Consider the following 18,931-nt stretch of genomic DNA (forward strand, 5'->3'; position numbering starts at 1 on the left):
ACCTCCAACCTTCTACAGCTGCTGTTTTAGATGTCGATTCCTGCAACTGTTTTGCATCTGTTAAAGTGCATCCCTGCTGTGTTGGACACTTTCCTTGACTCATCAGGCAAATTCCCAAGTGCCAGAGTGTGCCAGGGGTACTCCTTCCTCTCCCCAGGAGAGGTATAGAGGAGCAGACAGGGTGTCTGACAGGCCCACAGCAGCTATCCACTAGCTCTTGGGGGCAGTCTGAGACTCACCTTCAGAGCAGACCTAAAATATTCTAATGTTCCAACTCAGTATTTGGCCACATGTTTATTTTTTATAAAGAGATGGCCTGGCTAGGTGTGGTGGCTCATGCCTGTGATCCCAGTGCTTTGGGAAGCCAAGGTGGGAGGATCACTTGAAGCTAGGAGTTTGAGACCAACCAGGGCAACATAGTGGACCGCATTTGTACAAAAACTTAAAAAATTAGCTGGGTGTGGTGATGTGCACCTGTGGTCCCAGGGACTCGGGAGTCTGAGGTGGGAGGATCGCTTGAGCTGGGGAGATAAGAGGCTACAGTGAGCCATGATCGTGCCACTGCACTTCAGCCTGGGCAACAGAGTAAGACCTTGTCTCTTAAAAACAAAAAAATAAAAACAAAGGAAATATCGCCTTATTCTGGTTTCCTCCTTTATCTTCTGATCCTACTTACAAGGGGAATTTAAAAGTACAAAAGAGCCTGTTTACCCAAATGCACATTACACGCACACAGGGACATTTTAAAAACTCGATCTGGCTTCTCCATCATCTCTGACCCTACTTCCTGCTGCTCAGCTGATACAGGCCTAGGCCTCAATGCCCATGAGACTGTCTTAGGCCTCAAACATCCTTGTTTTCTCCTCTCCTGGGACAGCCCCAGAGGCTACACCACGTACTCTGGCTAGTGCTCAGAAGGTGCTTCCAATGCTGTGATGCTCTTGTGCCTGGTGGAGCCTCTACAGGGTCTGGCCTCCCTGTCTCTAGCAAACTAAAGATTATTCAGAGGGGGATTTAAAAAAAATAAATAAATTCTGCTTCATTTATTACGGTTCCTTGCAATTTTCACACCCACTACAGGCAAAGCCAGAGTACAGAGACGTGAAAATCAAACTGGTACAATATAGTAATTGTTAGATCTTTGGGTAGATTTAGGGAAGGAGCTAACACCCCCTGGGGTAGGATGAGGCCCTGGAGACTTATAGGTTATCCAAGAAGTTACCTCAAAGTGGTTCTTCTTTGTTGCTCCTTTCATAGAACTTAGGTCACATTGGACTTACGGGGAATCTTCACACCTCTAGGGGATGGTTATCCGGCAAATGCAACTTTGTTTATAGGGTACTTCCTCTGTGTAGGAAGACCACCCACTTGTAGTTTCTTTGTTTTAGTTTTTGAGATGGAGTCTTGCTCTGTGGCTCAGGCTGGATGCGATCTCGGCTCACTACAACCGCCGCTTCCTGGGTTTAAGTGATTCTTCTGCCTCAGCCTCCTGAATAGCTGGGATTAAACGCATGCGCCATCATGTCTGGCTAATTTTTTTATTTTTAGTAGAGACGGGGTTCCACCATGTTGGCCAGGCTGGTCTCGAACTTCTGACCTTAAGTAATCCACCCACCACAGCCTCCCAAAGTGCTGGGATTATAGGCGTAAGTCACTGTGCTCAGCCAGGAAAATTATACATCTGTAGTTTCTAATCACACTCTGCCCAGAAGCCCAGCTGGAGTCAGGGGTACCCACAGTGTAATCCTGAAGGGAGCTCCCCAGTCCTCAGAAACACGCCTGGGGTGAATGCTGAACATGCCTGAGGTTGCCTGGGCTTCATCATCCTTTCCGGGAGCGTTTAGAAAAAATGCCTCAGCCAGAAGTATTATGCTGTGTGGTTTTATTAGTCTCATGATTTTTTTCTTAGAAAAGAAAAAAAACTCACTCCATGAAGAGAAGAAAGGAAAGCCCTATTTGGCAGCATATCGACTGTCAACCACGATTTCCCCAGGGGAAATACGCAACTGGTACCAGGAGCCCAGTTAGAGAGGAGCGTCTAAGACACGAGGTCATTAAGGAAGAAACTGTTGGAAGTTGGGCAAGAGGTGACAGCAGAGCAGTGAGAGCCTGACCACCAATCTGGAAGCTTCTGAGTACTCACTTGTAGTCTGGAGATGTCCCATCCAGCCACTTCCATTCATTTTCATGCTCCGAGTCCGTGAGGCCGATCCAGTGGCTCTCTCTCCCGACCATCTGTTTTTTTATCCATTGCTGAAAAACAAACCAGGGATGGTGCGTGACTATTTCTCAGAACAGATGTCTCAGGCCCTTTTCTTTAACATTTAGGAAAAAGGACAATTTAAACGAGGACGTTTGTCAGAGTGTGTGCCTGCTTTTGCTCTCTGCTTCTTCACTGCTACTTGCTTTGTTTTGCACTGCTTGAAGGGCTTTGACCTTCTTCCTCTTCCAGGTTTACAAGTGATGTTAAAGCGAGGCTTTTCCTCTAAATCACTCAGACAACTCGATGAGTGTCCACTGGTCCCATTTCCTCCTACCACCCACCCACTTCTCCCATGTCCTAATCACAGGAACAGTCGTGGTATTACTGTGCACTTCCTCTGCGCTGGGCCCCACGTGCAGTGTGTTGCACGCAGTATGTCTTCAAGCTTTTAGAGCAACCCATTTAGCAAACATGAGAAGTAGCTGAGCTGGGCTTGGGCCCTGGTCTGTGTATTCTAAAATTGGTGATGGTGGCACACACTTGTAGTCCCAGCTACTCAGGAGGTTGAGGCAGGAGAATCACTTGCACCCGGGAGGTGGAGGTTGCAGTGAGCCAAGATCATGTCATTCCACTCCAGCCTGGGCAACAGAGTGAGACCCTGTTTCATACACACAAAAAACTCCCAAAAAAAAAACAACATAGGTAGGGCCACATACTGGGGGTTGGCTGAGTCTCAAGCCAGGTGCTTGGTCACTCTCTTCCGTGTGCTTATTCCAGTCAGTTACTACAGGAAACATCTGTGTGCAGGATTGTGTCTGCTGGAGATAACTTAGGGAAAAGGGAGGAGGCCACTGGAATGGTGCCGCATTGTAGCTAGACAGGCCACAGTTTTGGTCTCAGTCTCCATTTACTGCATAAACCTTGCTGGGCCTCAGTTTTCCTATCTGTCAAATGAGGATAATAATAATACCTATGTTCTAGGGTTGCTGTGAGATTTAAGGGCGGAAATGCCTCGCACAGTGCCTGGCATATAGAAGGGACTGAATGAGTGGACACTATCATTATCATGTGTGGGCTGTGCCTCCTCAGCCTTCTTTGCTCTTCCTGACCCCTCTGGGGCCAGGCATGGTCCCTTGCACCTCATTCCACCCCTACAGTGTTCATGCCTCTGCCTCGGTCCCTACACGTGCCTGGTGGCAGCCCTCAAGCTTCTCTACATTATAAGTATTTCAACAGCCACCAGAAGGAGCCACACAGCTCCAGGCTTGATAGGCAATATCTTCCAGGAGGAAGCATGCAGAGTCAATTCCAATGCCATGAATACTTCTAGCCACTGGATAAAACCCAAATCTCTGTAATGCTGCTGTCCATGTTTACGTGACTAGGAATTCGTGCTATCTCTGAATCCCCAACAAGCATGCAATTTCCAGATGTAAACCAACCTTAAATTATAGTTTTCCCCAACCAAGGTATGTGGCAGGCATACCTGTTCTTCTCTAGTGTTTATGAAAACGAGATGTGAAGACTTGTCTTCACAGAAAAGCTTTGCATCCTCAAAAATTTCTTTCTCAATGGAAAAATAGTAGCATTTGTCTGTGAAGTTCTTCCAGTGAGGCGGGCAGCCTAGGAATGCAAAAATTGAAAACACTGGTTAAAAAATCAAGAGTGCACTCTGCCTTTCTTCAGCTGTGTTTCAGAGGCCAAAACTGCCATCCTGCTGGGAGCAGCCTGAGTGTCCCTGCGCGAGGGCTGTGGCCGACATTCACAGACGTGCTCGCAGCAAGGACGAGCTCAGAGCGGGCTGCAGAGCACAAGTCAAAAACACATAAACTGGACAAGATCTTTGACTGAGTCTTTGTTCTTCTGCAGCTGGATCCATCTTCACAATGACAGAAATAACAGAAGCAACAACGGGAAGCAGGGCAGGCACAGATGTTCAGCGTCAGTCTGCAATCACATGGAACCTATGAACAGCTGGATGTGAGGACCCAGCACCAAAACTGGGTTCATGGATCAACAAAGATAACCCGGGCCTCACCGACCAACATCAAGTAGAATAGGGGTTGGGTCAAAAGAGAAAAACAGGCTCGGTTGCTAACCAAACATTCGAGTTTTGCCAAGGGTTTAATTATCAAAAGACTAGAAGGCACTGTAACATCTAACACCTTCTCAAAAAGAAATCAAATGTCGGCATCAATAGCAGAGGGTTCCATCGGCATGCTCATGGAGCTAACCGAGAGAGCCATCTACCCCCAGAATGAGGACATAAAACAAGGGAACAGTGGTCAGGGCGGCCAGCCGCGGGCTTCCCTGAAGGAAGTGTTTTGCGTTGTGTTTGTCTTCGGAGGGCTGGTTGAAAATTGAAATTTGTTTATTTATTCCTATAAATAAACAAATGCTCACACCTGGAATCCCAACAATTTGCAAGGCTGAGGCGAGTGTGTTGCCTGAGGCCAGGAGTTAGAGACCAGCCTGGGCAACACAGCAAGACCTTGTTTCTACAAAAAATAAAAATAAAAAATTAGCCAGGTGTGGCAGTACACCCCTGTGGTTCCAGCTACACAGGAGTCTGGGTAGGAAGATCACCTATGCCCAGGAGGTCGAAGCTGCAGTGAGCTATGTTCGCAGCAGTTCACTCCATCCCTCCAGCCTGGGTGACAGAGTGAGACCCTGTCTCATTCATATATACATACATACATACGTACATACATACATACATACATACTACATAAAACAAATGAGTGCGAGAGAACCTGATGGTGTTTAGAGAGAAACACATGCCTGGTGTGGAGGCCTGTACTGGCGGCAGGGCCCCTGTGCCAGCCCCTATGATGCCTTCACTGTTAAACAATATGAAATAGGGGACAAGACATGGTGGCTCACACCTGTAATCCCAGCACTTTGGGAGGCCAAGGCAGGTGGATCCCTTGAGGCCAGGAGTTTGAGACCAGCCTTGGCCAACATGGCGAAACCTTGTCTCTACTAAAAATACAAAATTTAGTTGGGCGTGGTGGCACATTCCTGTAGTCCCAGCTACTTGGGAAGCTAAGGCAGGAGAATTGATTGAACCTGGGAGGTGGAGTTTACCATGAGCTGAGATCACGCCACTGCCCTCCAGCCTGGGCAACAGAGCGAGACCCTGTTTCAAAACAAAAATACAAGCAAACCAAAAACCCAAAACCAAAAAACAAATAACATGGATAGGGCCACACAATGGGGTTGGCTCAGTCTCAGCACGTGTACTGTCCTGTTCCCCTGGTAGGAGGGAGGATTCAGACTTACCATTATCCTCCGGTGCTGGGGTGGGCTCATTCTGCAGGGCCAGGGGCACCACTGCTCCTGATGGGCCAGGGGGTCCGGGGGGACCCTTGGGTCCTGGCATGCCTGGTACCCCAGGCAAACCTGGCAGTCCCCGAGGTCCAGGCACCCCAGGCTCCCCCACGGTGCCCTGTAGTCCCTGGAAGCCAGGAGGGCCATGGGGGCCGGGGAGTCCTTCTTTGCCTGGTGGGCCTGGGGGGCCTGGGTCCCCACTGGGGCCCTGAGGGCCGGGCTTCCCAGGGGAACCACGGGAGCCTTTGGGTCCCTGGGAGCCTTTAGAGCCTTTGCTGCCACGCTCTCCAGGGGGACCGACTGGTCCCGTTGGGCCTCTCTCACCCGCAGGGCCAGGTGGTCCAGGCTCCCCCTTCTCTCCTTTCTGTCCCTTGTTGCCAGTTGGACCAGGGGGTCCCTGGGATCCTCTGTCACCTTTTGGACCCCTGGGGCCGGGTGGACCTAAAACACAAAGAAAAAGTCATCAACATGAAATCCACTGTGAATGATAGTTATGAATAATTTTTCTTCTTATAAAATCTCCAAATTGAAAAAATCTGGCATACAAAATATATACATAAGGGAAAGATTATTTGTTTATCATACTACTGTTGATTGTTATGGGCTAAATTATGTCATCCTCCAAATTCTTATGTTGAAGTCCTAACCCCCAGCATCTCAGGATGGGACTGTATTTAGAGAGATGGCCTTTACAGAGGTCATCGAGTTAAAACGAGGTGACATGGGTGACCCTACTCCAATAGGACTGGTGTCCTTAAAGAAGAGGGGACTAGGTCACAGACACATAGAGGAAAGATCGCTTGAAAACACAGGGAGAAGATGGACACCTGCAAACCAAGGAGGGGGGTCTCAGAGGAAACAACACTGCTGAAACCTTGATCTTGGACTTGCGGCCTCCAGAAGCATAAGGAAAGAAATGTCTGTTGTTCAGGCCTCCCAGTCTGTGCACTTTGTTACGGCAGCACGAGCAAGCCAATATGCTTTATGTTCTTCAGTAAGCTCACCCTTCCTCTTCAATCGTTTAGAATGTACTGTAACACTGCACAACTTTTTAGCGTCCCACTGATATCCTTCATGGTGACACTGGCAGCCAGGGGCTGATTCTTCACAGTGACTCACATGATTAACCTGGGGTTCTCTTAGTCACCTGGGCCTATGTTGTCACCAGCAGGAAAGTTATGCAGACCAGGATCAGGATTTCCTCATTTATTTCCTCTTTTAATTAATTTGATAAATATTTATTAAAGACCTATTATATGACAAGCACCATGTTAAGGTATTGTGGGATAAACAATTGAAGGAGATCAAAAAATGCTATCAGGTGTTGAGAGGCATTGGCCTATTAATTCTCTCCCTATAACCAAGCCTATAACCTCCCTATAACCTTCTTCTCTGTTGTACCCCAGCTGGCATGCCTGTCCTGTCCACCAAAGCTGTGGGGATGCTCTGTCCTTAGGGCTGAGCCTCACTCACTCATGGGCCAGCTCACAGGGACGGGAGGTCTCTGTGGGGAAGCCTGGTAGGGCTTTGCTGCCCATTGTGGACAGGTGTCCAAACTCTCCAGATTGGTTTGTGAGTCTAACAATACACATAAGGAAGGTAGGCCAGACAAAAAAGTTATGTGGACCATCTAATTGGAAGGAAAGCAAATACTGCTCATCCCCATCATCCCATAAAGAGGCCCATGTAACAGGATTATTTTGCTTTCTTTAATTTCTCAGGGGTAACAGGAAATTTCACACAAATATTCTCCTACCAGGAATGGTACAGTGAATGACAATTTTCAGGGTACTTTCACATACATTATGCCACCTGTCCTTGCCTAGGATGTAGTATTCTCATTGCACAGATGAGGACATGTAGGGCCAGAGATGCCAAGCTATTTGTTTGAGGATACTTAGCTACTAGGAACAGACACCAAGGAGAGTAAGACATGGCCAATAAAGTCAATAAAATCACAATCTAGTAGTGGACCTGGGACATGAACTCAGGTCTTCTGATGTTGAAATGAATGAATCTGAAATCTCACAATTCTGCATGAATAACTATTTCTCTCTCTCTCTCTTAAAGAGACAGAGCCTCACTCTTTTTATTCAGAGACAGTTTCACTCTGTCACCCAGGCTGGAGCACAGTGGCATGATCACAGCTCACTGCAACTTTGGACTCTTGGGCTGAAGCAATCCTCCAGCCTCAGCTTCTGCCCATGTAGCTGGGACTATAGGCTTGTGCCACAATGCCTGATTTTTTATTTTTTTGTAGGGATGGCTGTCTCACTGTGTTGCCCAGGCTGACCTCGAACTCCTGGCCTCAAGCGTTAAAGTGCTGGGATTACAGGTGTGAGCCACTGTGCCTGGCCTTATTTTTTCTACAGAAGCAGAAAGCCTGTAAAGTAGGAAGGATGTAAGTGCTGGAGCAATGGAGGATGGGTGGCAGATCTCCCTAAGTTCCTTTATCCCTCCTGTTCCTTGTCCCTCCTCTCCCATTGGTCTGAGGACAGAATCATGAAGCAACCCTTCCCACCTCTGTAGGGGGATCTCCCTGTTTCCCTCCCCATCCTAGGTCTTAATGGATGTCTACTGTACCCTTATCCATGGCTCCCAGTTAAGCCAATCCATCTGTATTCTCTCTTAGCAGAAGCTTAGGCTCTGGACTTAGTTTCCTTATCTAAAGCTACCCATATGTTGCTCACAGATTTATCAGCAGGACCGTCTTCCAGTAGTAAGAGAGATTATGCTAATGGCAAGACCTGGAGTAAATGCATTCTTTCTAGTGTTATCTGCTCCATAAATGGGAGAATTTGGAAGACTTAGGGATGAAGCCACTTCTATCTGGACTTATGTCACTGACCTCTGCCCACAGCTCCTGTTAGCTCCTCCTTGTCTTCAGCAACACTTAAGCCCAGCTCTGATCTCCACTTGCTCAAGAATATGCAGCTCCAGCTGATCAGTCTGGCATGAAGGCTCCTCCCAGCCTGGTCTCGCCCATGTTTACTCCATCCTCCTCTGTACTTTCCACATCTCTTCTCTGACAATTTCCTCTGCCCATGTCCGTCTGTAAAATTCCTGGCATCCTCCCAGTTCTCTTCAGATGGAAGTTTTCACTTCTCTAATCTCTTAGTCCTTGTTTGTTCTACTCAGGGCTCTGGGTCCTTATTTACACCTGCTAGTTGAATGGTCCATTTTCTCAGGTTCTGCCAGCACCTCTAACCCGCGTGTCTACAGCTGAACTTCTTGTCTTTTTGCTGTGCATGTTCTCTTTCCATCATCCCTTCTCCCACCACATTGCCACAGCCCTCTTTTCCTCACCCTGACCCTGGTCATGACCCTAGTGTAGGCTCTCTTCTTCCTACCTCTCTCTCTGTCTTTTTTGGAAGGTGTTCACAGTAACTTCTTAATTGATCTTCCTACGTGTGATTCCTCTCCATTCATTCCTCTCTGCCTTTTGTCTTCCTTCAGCCCAGCTCTGATCTTCAGTTGCTCAAGAATAGGCAGCCCCATCTGATCAGTTTGGCATGAAGGCTCCTCCCAGCCTGGTCTTCCCCATGTTTACTCCATCCTCCTCTGTACTTTCCACATCTCTTCTCTGACAATTTCCTCTGCCCATGTCCTTCCGTAAAATTCCTGGCATCCTCCCAGGCCACTTCAGATGGAAGTTTTCACTTCTCTAATCTCTTAGTGCTTGTTTGTTCTACTCAGGACCCTTCTCCGCGTCTGGCCCCTCACAGGGTCTGGCCCATAGTCACTATTAAGCAAGTGTTTATGAAATACATGTGCATGATGGTTAAAAAGTCCAGCACTCTACTGTTCACAATTTGTGCCCCAGGTGAGATCAGAAGGGACAGGTTTTTGGGGAAGGGTGACCTGCCTAATGCCCTGCATCTTATTTCAAGAGGAATAATATCGGTGTCATGTGGGTTGTGGCTGCCACTGTGAAATAATCGTAAGGAGATCCGTCTTTCCTTGCTATTGACCCACATGAATTAATCCAGTCAGTATCTACATCGACAGTTGGACTTTTTTTCTGCCTAACCTGGTCAGGCTCACCTAAATAGCCTATACCAGTTAGGAAAGACAGGGAAGGCAGACTTTCTGCTGCCAGATTGATGTCCTTTAAAAAGGTAACTTAGTGCCTCTGCGTAGTTGGGAAATAGCATCCCAGAGATTAACAGTGATGAAGGAGCCATGTACATTCCCCACGATGGACGTCGTAGCACTATGGATAGTTCTAGGGAAAATATACTGACAATTTAGGCCAAAACAAAACAAAAAATTCTAGTGTATGTGGAGTAACTGCAAAATTAAAAGAAAACTTTTTTTCTCAACTATTTCTGTTTTGTTTCTGTTCTATATTTAACTTTAGGAAATCCAAATAATGAAGATTATATATTAGGAAATTCAAGTGTTTTAGAAATAATCTTTAGTTTTATTCTCTTAAAATTTCTTTGCTGATAATTTGTGTTTGTCCATCACTCACATCTGGGGTTAGTGCTATACTTATAAGTTACGGGAAATGAGTTTACCTGTGACTGTGAAAGGGTGGCTATTCATGGGCTCGTGTCTGTTCTGACAGACTGCTGGTGGGGGGAGCTGCATTTCTTGCAGAACACCTTCTTCCAGCCTCTAGAGTTCCAAAAATGCAACTCTCTCTTCCTCTCCTGAATCCAGGAGGGGAATCCAAGGCCTCCCTTACTTGGGGTGGCAGCTTTTCATGCATCCTATTTCTTTCTGGAGTAGGGTAGTTTATGGTGTTCAGCTACTTTCCTCTGGACTGGAAGGCTATTGAATGTCCCCACACACTCAGTGTGTAAGTTGAGCCTTTAGTGAAGAACGTCATCAAGCGTGGATCCCACAGACAGCACGAGATTCCAGCAGGTGCTAATCTCCAGATCTTGTGAAGGAAGGGAGTAAATATTGGGGGAAAATGCAAGTTTTTGCTGTTGATAAAGATCTACAGTTCTACTTATGATTGATTTCCCAGTTGGGTTAGTAAAAAAAACAAATTTCCCCATCTGAAGTACTATATCCATCTTAAACAGGTTACCTGTCTTTCTCTTAGTAAGATACAGCTTAATATTCCTGGCTGTGGCTAAACTGGCAAGCACACTGTGATTGGTGTCTCCCTTTACAGCTGCCCCAGCCTTGCAACAACCATGGAGGAGCAGGCACTCTCTGTCCTCAGGTGCTGGGTTAGGTCAAAATGTATTCTATGCGTTTTCTAGACTAGGAGATTCACATAATCTACTTTGGCTCATTAAGACAGCCTAGAAATTTCCTGGAGTTTTTTTTCTTTTAAAAACTTGTTAAGAAAAAGAGCTAAAGCCATTTAAAAAGTCAACACTGGATCCTCTTAAGAAGTAGATTAGTAATGCCAGGTTCATTTTTCTCTAGGACTTGGGATGCTGGCACTGCCGATTAGCATCTGGATGATCTCAGGCTTTGAGGTCTCACTTGAATCTTTTATTGGGCAGCTGTCAAGGTGAAAATAAAATGAAATAAAATCTAAGATACTCTTAGTGCCTGAAAGCAAAACAAACAAACAAACAAACAAACAAACAAAAAAACAAAACAGAGTATTTATGAGCTTGTGCAGTAACAACTTGAATCTGGAGTTCCGAAAACAGCAAAGCCACATGGGGAGGCACATGTGATGTCCCACGCGGAAGGACGTTGGAGGTTTGCTTGCAAACCAACTGAAATTTTAACTCAATGTCAAGGCCAAGTATGGGTGGCTCACTGGCTCAGGTTTCTGAAATGCCAGGATACCCAGGTGGCTGGTAAAGCTGTCACAAGCTCCAGAAATGCCTGAATATGAGCAATACCAGTGCTCCAAGCAGCCCAGGATTTGTACTGTCAGTGAAACCTCCTCCCCATGGCCCCCAGGCTCCATGGTTTTGGGAGTCTGAAAACCTGAATTTTCTAAACAAGCAGTTCAAAGAGGATGGAAGACTTTAAATCATTGTGCTGTTTCTGCTTTGGCAAACCAAACTTAGGCCTGAGAAGTGCCCAGCCTGTTTCCTACCCAAGGTAAGTTTCACATGTGTTTTCCAACAAAACTCCTGGTACTTAACAGAAAGAAGAGAAACCTTACTTTAATTCTTTACTGCCATCCAAAATCTTAGAGACTCAATGTTAAGACCCACTGGTGGTAAGATTGGAAGATAGACAAGGTAGAGGAAAAATAGTGATATAACCTGATACATTTTTCTTCTCATTTAAAAATCTACTTTGAACGCACTTAATCAAATATTTATTAAACAGCCACCATAGGAAAAAGTCATTCTACTTCACGGAGGTGAAAAGGAATGTACAAATTAAAAAGAAACACAGTTGGGCTTCTGGGAAGCCTTGGAAGTGCATTGTCCACAGAGGAGGGTGTATGTAACCACTGTTTCTTGCCAACTGTCCATGGTCTGCTTCTGTGGCTGTTAATGGCTGCTCCCCGGGATCCTCAGCCATGCTGTCTTGTTTGGGGAAGTGCCGCATGAGGCGGTGGTTGGCAATGGGAGGAATGAGGTCCCTGTTTGACCTATTTTGCACTGTCCCGTGTCCCATCAGCCATTGAATAGAAGAAGACGACAATGAATAGAAAGGGGGCAGCTTGGTTGGCTTGGGAAGCTTCTCAGATCAACTCACAGAAAGTGCGGTGAGCAACAAAACCAGGGAGAAATGTGATCGTGTCTCTGAAACAAACACCTTAGAGTTTCAGAATTGAGATTTTCTTTTTCACATAAGCTTTTCCATGAGTCAGAAACCTCATTCTATTAGAATAGACATCTCCGTCTTAACATATCTACATGGGGCCTCTCTTTCTCTGCAGCTCCCCAGTCTGTATCTCCATCCACCTCATTGCTCATGCTAAAGACTTAGGAACATCCCGTTCCTCTCTTTCACTCACTCCCCACAGCCAATCCATCAGCAGGTCCTGCCCACTCACACCAACCCTCTACCGTGTGTTCAATTTCTGTCCACATCACCCCCAATGCCTACAACACACAGATGCCTCTTGGCTGCCCCTTTGTTTCTGGGCACTTTGGGTGGGGAATTCCAGGGTCCTGGGCACAAACATGGACAAGCAGGGGTTGGCCTGGGCTCTGAATACTCATAGCACCTTGAGTCCATGGACTCCTCACCTCAGCAGAGGCTTGATTCGGGTAGGCCAGCCAAGGTCCCTGTTTTCAGGGCAAGGAAAGGGATGACCTTGATTCTGTCTCCAACTCTTTTCCTGAATGAGGGTGCCCACTTCTCCCTTCTCCATTGCCAGCATTCTAGGCCAAGTCACCAACAGCTGGTCCATGCTCTCACTGACCCCTCCCTGCCAACTATTCTCCTCCCAGCCCCCAGCTTGACTTTGTAAAAATATAAAGCAGATCGTCTCAACACCTTGCCTAAAACCTCTGCCTCACACTTAGAATAAAATCCCAACTCCCTGACCTTCTAGCCTCCCTCTGGGGGGACCAGGTACAGTGGGGAGGGGCACCCACTTTCAATGACTATCCTTGGAGTTAACAGCATGGGGTTTGGCACCAGACAGCTTGGGCTCAGATTCCACTGAGCTACTTTTTATTTGTGTAAACCTGAGCAAGTTACTTAACCCTCTTAAGCCTTAATTTTCTTGTCTATAAATTGGCGATGATATTGTAAGTAGCTGCTTCATAGAGCCGTTGTCAGGATTCAGTGGGATGTTTGTGAAAAGTGCTCAGTACATTCACTTTCAATACTAGCTGATAAAAAGAATCATAACTATAGAAACATTAACTCAAACACCCAAGGCCTCATCTTCAAATATTAGCTTTTCATGTCCTTACTTGGCTGATAAGCCACGCTGTCTATAAACTAACTGAAGACAAGCTAACAATTAAATTAACAAAATAATAATACTATAAAATTAATAACTAGAAAATATCCAGAATACCATGGTAAGATTGTCTAAGGTTTTTTTTTTTTTTTTTTAAATCATTTGAAGGGCTACCCTTTTTCAGAGTAAGACTCACACCTACAATATCCCTGACTTGCAACTGTCCAGCCCCTCCAGAGCTGGGGCATCCTTACTGAGTAGGGGAGCCATTATATTTTCAGCTAATACTCATGTAAAACCAAAATTGATCTTCCCTTAATGAACACCCATTAGTCTTTGTTTCACCCAGTGGTATTCCTCAGGCAGAGCAACTTTAAATAAGTACAGATGGCTGCCTTGTTCTCCACTGAGCAGGCTTTCCTGGGGTGAAAGCTCCCAGGTCCTCAGCCCTTCCTCACAGCACATGGTTTCTAGCCCCTGTCCTGATGCTACTTTTCTGAGCATGCTGGTCTGTGAATGTCTCTTTTGACAGGGGCTACTCAAAGTAAACACTATCTTCAAGAGGTGGTCTTAGCATACTGAACAGAGTCAGATATTACTTCCCTTATTTTGGATGACATATTTTTATTAATACTGTAAAAGACAACATTGTCTTCTCTGGAAAACACATTTAACTGCTTCCGGTCAATTAAAATTCCCATGCTTCATGCACACCTCTTTCCAGCCATGCCTTCCCATCAACATTTATCTGTTTGGTCTCATCCATTTATGAGAAGGATTTTATATGTATTCCTATCTACTTCATTTGATTGATGTCTTGATACTATTCTGGCCTCTCTAGAGCATTGTGGATTATGATTCTATCCACCACTGGCTGGCATATACAGTTTCAAGTCACACAGGCATTGGTTCAGCAGGTCATCCATGCTAGTCACTGTCAAAGCTATTGAACAGGGTCCTGCCATCTGCTATCCGGACCTGCTTCCAGGCTCACAGGGGCTTATTAACTATCACTCTTTATCCTGATCATTCGACCAGTGTGGGGACATACCCCAGGGTGACCCCTAGTGACTCATGCCCTTGTGTAATCCCTTCCCCTTAAACATCTGCTTACAGCCCATCTTCTGATGCCCTGAAATCCTGTTTATGTTAAATTACCTAAGGGTGAGGACCATTTGGTTTTCTTTGTATAGCCCAGGCTGCTGAGCACAGCATCTTCCACATAGTACTTTCAACTTAAAATGTGTGAAAATAGTTTGTGACTAGAAAATACTGTTAATATATGATGCTGCAAATCTTGAACTGTAGACTTAATTTGAGTCAAAGACTTTTAATTTATATGGATGATCTGGATAACAGTAAAATTTAGAATATATGTATGTATTCATTCATTTATTTGTTTATTTAGGAGATGGGATATTGCTGTTACCCAGGCTAGTCTCAAGCAATCCTCCCACCTCAGCCTTTCAAAGTGTTAAGATTACAGGCATGAGCCATCACACCTACCAAAACTCAGATTTTATAAGCAAGACACATCATTTCCCCACTCCGTGGCCTTACAGTTACTGTGATGGCCAACCATTCATCTAATGGTATTTTTGTGACCCAAATGACTTGACCTTGGTTTCAGAGGAGCCCTATTTATATTGCATTGAAATAGCTCAAGGACCAAGAAAACTCAAATTAACCAACCTTTCACTCAACAGATTCTTAGTTATATTTCTTTTTAAGATATGGAATTTAATTCCCCTTCCATTGAATGTGGACTGGACTTAGTGACTTATTTCTAAAGAACAGAATACAGCGCACATGATGGTGTGTGGCTTCTGAGGCTAGTATGTCATGGTAGCTTCCCTCTTGTTCTCTCTCTTGAATTTCTTGCTCTGGAGGCAGCCAGCTGCCATGTTGTGAGGACACACAAGCAATTTCACACAGCAAGGAACTGAGGCCTCCTCCCAAGAGACTTGTGTATAGGCCACTTTGGTAATAGACCCTCTAGCCGCAGTCAAGCCTGTAGACAACTGCAGCCCTGGCTGAGATCTTGACACAACTTCATGAGACATAGTGGGTCAGGACCACCTAGTGAAGCTGCTCTTGAATTCCTGGTCCACAGAAACTATGAGATGATGAGTGTTTACTGTTTTAAATTGCATGTTTTAGAGTAACTTGTTATGCAGCAATAGACAACGAATACAAATTCAGAATTTTCACTTACCTTGTAGTATTGTAAAATTCTTGATGAGCTGACCATGCTTGGAGTCTACTAGCTTCATTTCTTCCATAATCACTGATAAGTTGGCTACTTCAGTGTCTAACCTCGACCTCATCAAATCTTGCTGCATCCTGAGAGAAACAGAATCCAAACGGATGTTGGCCAGGGTATTATTCAAGGAGGTCAGATCATCCGTGTGTTTGGTTAGGGTATCTGTGCAAGTGGTCCTGACTTCATTCAGATTGCTGGTCAGCGTCCGCAGGTGGTGGGCTGTATAACTGATATTGCTAATGATATTCACAATATCCGTCTCAAAGAGCTGGAAGCGTTCCTCCAGTTGGTTGAACTTGATGGCTGTTCTATTCTCTGCGTCCTTGTGTAAGTCCTGCAGCTCTTTCAGGTTCTGCTCGTTGGCCTGAGAGATAGTGGTGATGTTCTCCATCTGACCTGTAAATGAGTTGAGCTGGCTGTTCATATCCTCCAGGGTGTCGTTGTTGGTTTTGGCCAAAGCAGAATTATTGGTAGCCAGCATCTGCAAGCTTTGCACTTTCTCCTTCAGCCAATCTGTGTCTTTCTTGGCTTGAAGAAAAACCTGCTGCAGATTTTGAAAGTCATTCTTGATTCGCTGGATAGCCTGGCTTGTGTCATCCACAGACCGCTGCAGATTCGTGATGAGATTCCTCTGCTGTACCTGGGTCAGGTTCAGGTTGTTGAGGTTCATGATGACCACGTTATGAGAATACATTTGGTTCTGCAGATTACCCTGGAGCACACTGGTATCTTGCTGCAGATTTGTGACATAGCCATTGTACGCCTGGAGGGTTTTGTTTACAGCGGTGATGAGGAAAGAGTTATTCTCCAAAGTTTCTTTTAGTTGGCTCTGCCTGTCCACCAGTGCCTCTCCGCTTGCCTGTAACTTCTCCAGCGTATCCTTGTTCTTGCTGGTTTTTTCTGTAATCTCACGAAGTTGCTGACGGAGATCTAGAATGTCTGATCTGAAGGTAGAGAGTTCTGAGTTGGTGGTAATGGCTTTCTTCCCAGTTTGGTCACCTGGAATAAGAAATATTTGTGACTTAGATTGGTGGTGTGGAGAAGTGTTCAGGCAAGGTCAAATATCACAAACACACTTAACTGGTATGCACTGTATTTTAGATGCAAAATTGGCAGTATAAGCAGATGGCTCCGCATTAGTAAAATGTACATATTATTATGTACAGAAGGGTGCACAGAACTAGAAGTGACAAATTTGGCTGAATGTTTTTCTCAAAGAGGGAGGGGGAATTTACCAGATTTTAGGCAGTGGGCAGGATGTCAAGAAGAAAATAACCTTTTAAATTTACCAACATTTTAAAAAAATGAAAACAAAAATCAAGGAATAGAATATGCTAGGACCTTCTACTTTATAACTTAATTTCTACAATTCTTTTATGTAGTTTAAAATATTTCAAAAAATGCTCAGTAAACTATTTATATGACAGTTTTTAATGAAGAGTATTCATAGTTTTTTTCAGTCAGGATTGATCTTCAGATATTATTTGGTGCATAATAGTTTTTTGAGCAGGACATAATTCCAAAATTGTTCCTTAACTTTAAAATTTAAGCCTTTGAATTAAATCATGAGAGAAGACTCAACATGCAACACAAAAACTGAATGTCCTTCTGGGTGAATGGGGAGTTTATAGCAACATCATTCTAAGAAGCTGTGGTAATTTATGTGGAGTCACGGGATTTCACTTAATGATTCAGTCATGTCACAGATTACCTAATTTTTTCAGGTCACTTTCCACTGCTGTGAGCTTGTCATCATAGGTTTGGCGAGATGTCTCCATACCACCTGTGACATTATCCATTTTCTCTACAACTAAGATTTGGAAAATGATGCATTAGTACACATACCTGCTCATATTTTCAGTTTCAAAACAAGAGATTATTTCATTAAGGAACAAAGGAAGCAGATTGAACAAAAAAGTGTAATTGAAATCAAATATGGGGAAGAAAAGCCATTCTTTTGGGAAAATAACTTACTTGTCACAAAACCCAGGGGTATAATTTACTTGGTTGAGAATTGTATGTTCTTAACTCTTCTTATGATTCTGTAATGCCTTGGATGTTTCAGAAATTATTTGGAACTCTTTTAAAAATGTTCATGCATTTTAGAAGTTCCTAATTTGTTATTTCCTATCTTAATTTCCATACATGGAATTTAAATAATCACACTGTGATAATTTACAAAATGTTGTCACTGATCAGCCTCCCTAACATTCTTGGCAGGTAGGACTCATTTACCTAGAAGAGGATTCCACTGGCAGGGAACACCTAGCTCAAGTCTATACCCAAAATCGGCATAGAAGGGATGCAAAGTCAGGAGTGTTTGCCATTTTCTGTTATGAGTTCCACCACAAAGCCCTGAAAATCTGCTTTTTGTTAGTAACAACTGATTCTGTAGTTTATCAGTTCTCAAGAAGATGCCTGAGTGGTGTTTCCAAACAATGATTTGCCAAGAAGTATTTTGGGTAGTATTTTCTTAATTGTATATGATAGGGAAAGTAGGTAATGCCACTGATATTGCCATGTTCAAGATGAGATTTGGCTGTGTCCCCACCCAAATCGCAACTTGACTTATACTCCCATAATTCCCATGTGTTGTGGGAGGGACCTGATGGGAGATAATTTGAATCATGGGGTGGTTTCCCCCATACTGTTCTTGTAGTAGTGAATAAGTCTCACGAGATCTGATGGTTTTATCAGGTGTTTCCACTTTTGCGTCTTTCTCATTTTTTCTTGCTGCCACCATGTAAAAAGTGCCTTTCACCTCCTGCCATGATTCTGAGGCCTCCCCAGCCATGTGGAACTGTAAGTCCAATTAAACTTCTTTTTCTTCCCAGTCTCTGGCATGTCTTTGTCAGCAGCATGAAAACAAACTAATATAGCCACACTAAATAAAAGTTTCAGTTCTTACTAATTTTCAGAAGGCAGGAATTCTCTACAGTTATGAATTCAAGTATACGTTTCTAAAATGTTAAGGAAGAGGATGTTTCTCTAAAAGTGACTTATATGAGATCTAACTTCTAGTAGCTTGGGATCAAGTCTGACTGTCCTTCTTGGTATCAACAGCTTTAAAAAAGACTAAAAAATAAGAACATGTTTATACGTTAATTATGAGCCAATGGATCCAATTTATTTTATTCATCACGTGTTCTACCCACGCATGACTGTGTGAGAAGATTCTCCTGGCTCCTCTCAAGAAGAAGTAGTAAGTTCCCATGTGTTTGTGTGACCCAAAGTGAACTGGCTCCTTGGATCCTGAAATTGTCCCTGGAGAAGCTAGCTATGTTCTCCCTCAAGCTTCTATTGTCTGGTCATAATAAAATGTGTGCACTGCAACAAACAC

At 44.5% G+C, this 18,931-nt stretch overlaps 1 protein-coding gene across 2 annotated transcripts in view; it reads right to left on the reverse strand.

Moving 5' to 3' along the window:
- COLEC12 (collectin subfamily member 12) overlaps positions 1-18,931 on the reverse strand; it is a 173,480-nt gene that overhangs the window by 8,151 nt on the left and 146,398 nt on the right. For both annotated transcript variants that reach the window (XM_017499050.2, XM_037728165.1), the window contains 5 exons: positions 17,303-17,401; positions 15,544-16,590; positions 5,486-5,974; positions 3,690-3,826; positions 2,144-2,253 (listed from right to left, as the gene is read on the reverse strand). In XM_017499050.2, coding sequence (XP_017354539.1) covers positions 2,144-2,253; positions 3,690-3,826; positions 5,486-5,974; positions 15,544-16,590; positions 17,303-17,401 — 1,882 coding nt within the window. The remainder of the gene's footprint in view (positions 1-2,143; positions 2,254-3,689; positions 3,827-5,485; positions 5,975-15,543; positions 16,591-17,302; positions 17,402-18,931) is intronic.

Source organism: Cebus imitator, unplaced genomic scaffold (assembly GCF_001604975.1).
Source record: "Cebus imitator isolate Cc_AM_T3 unplaced genomic scaffold, Cebus_imitator-1.0 Scaffold12, whole genome shotgun sequence".
Lineage (NCBI taxonomy): Eukaryota > Metazoa > Chordata > Mammalia > Primates > Cebidae > Cebus > Cebus imitator.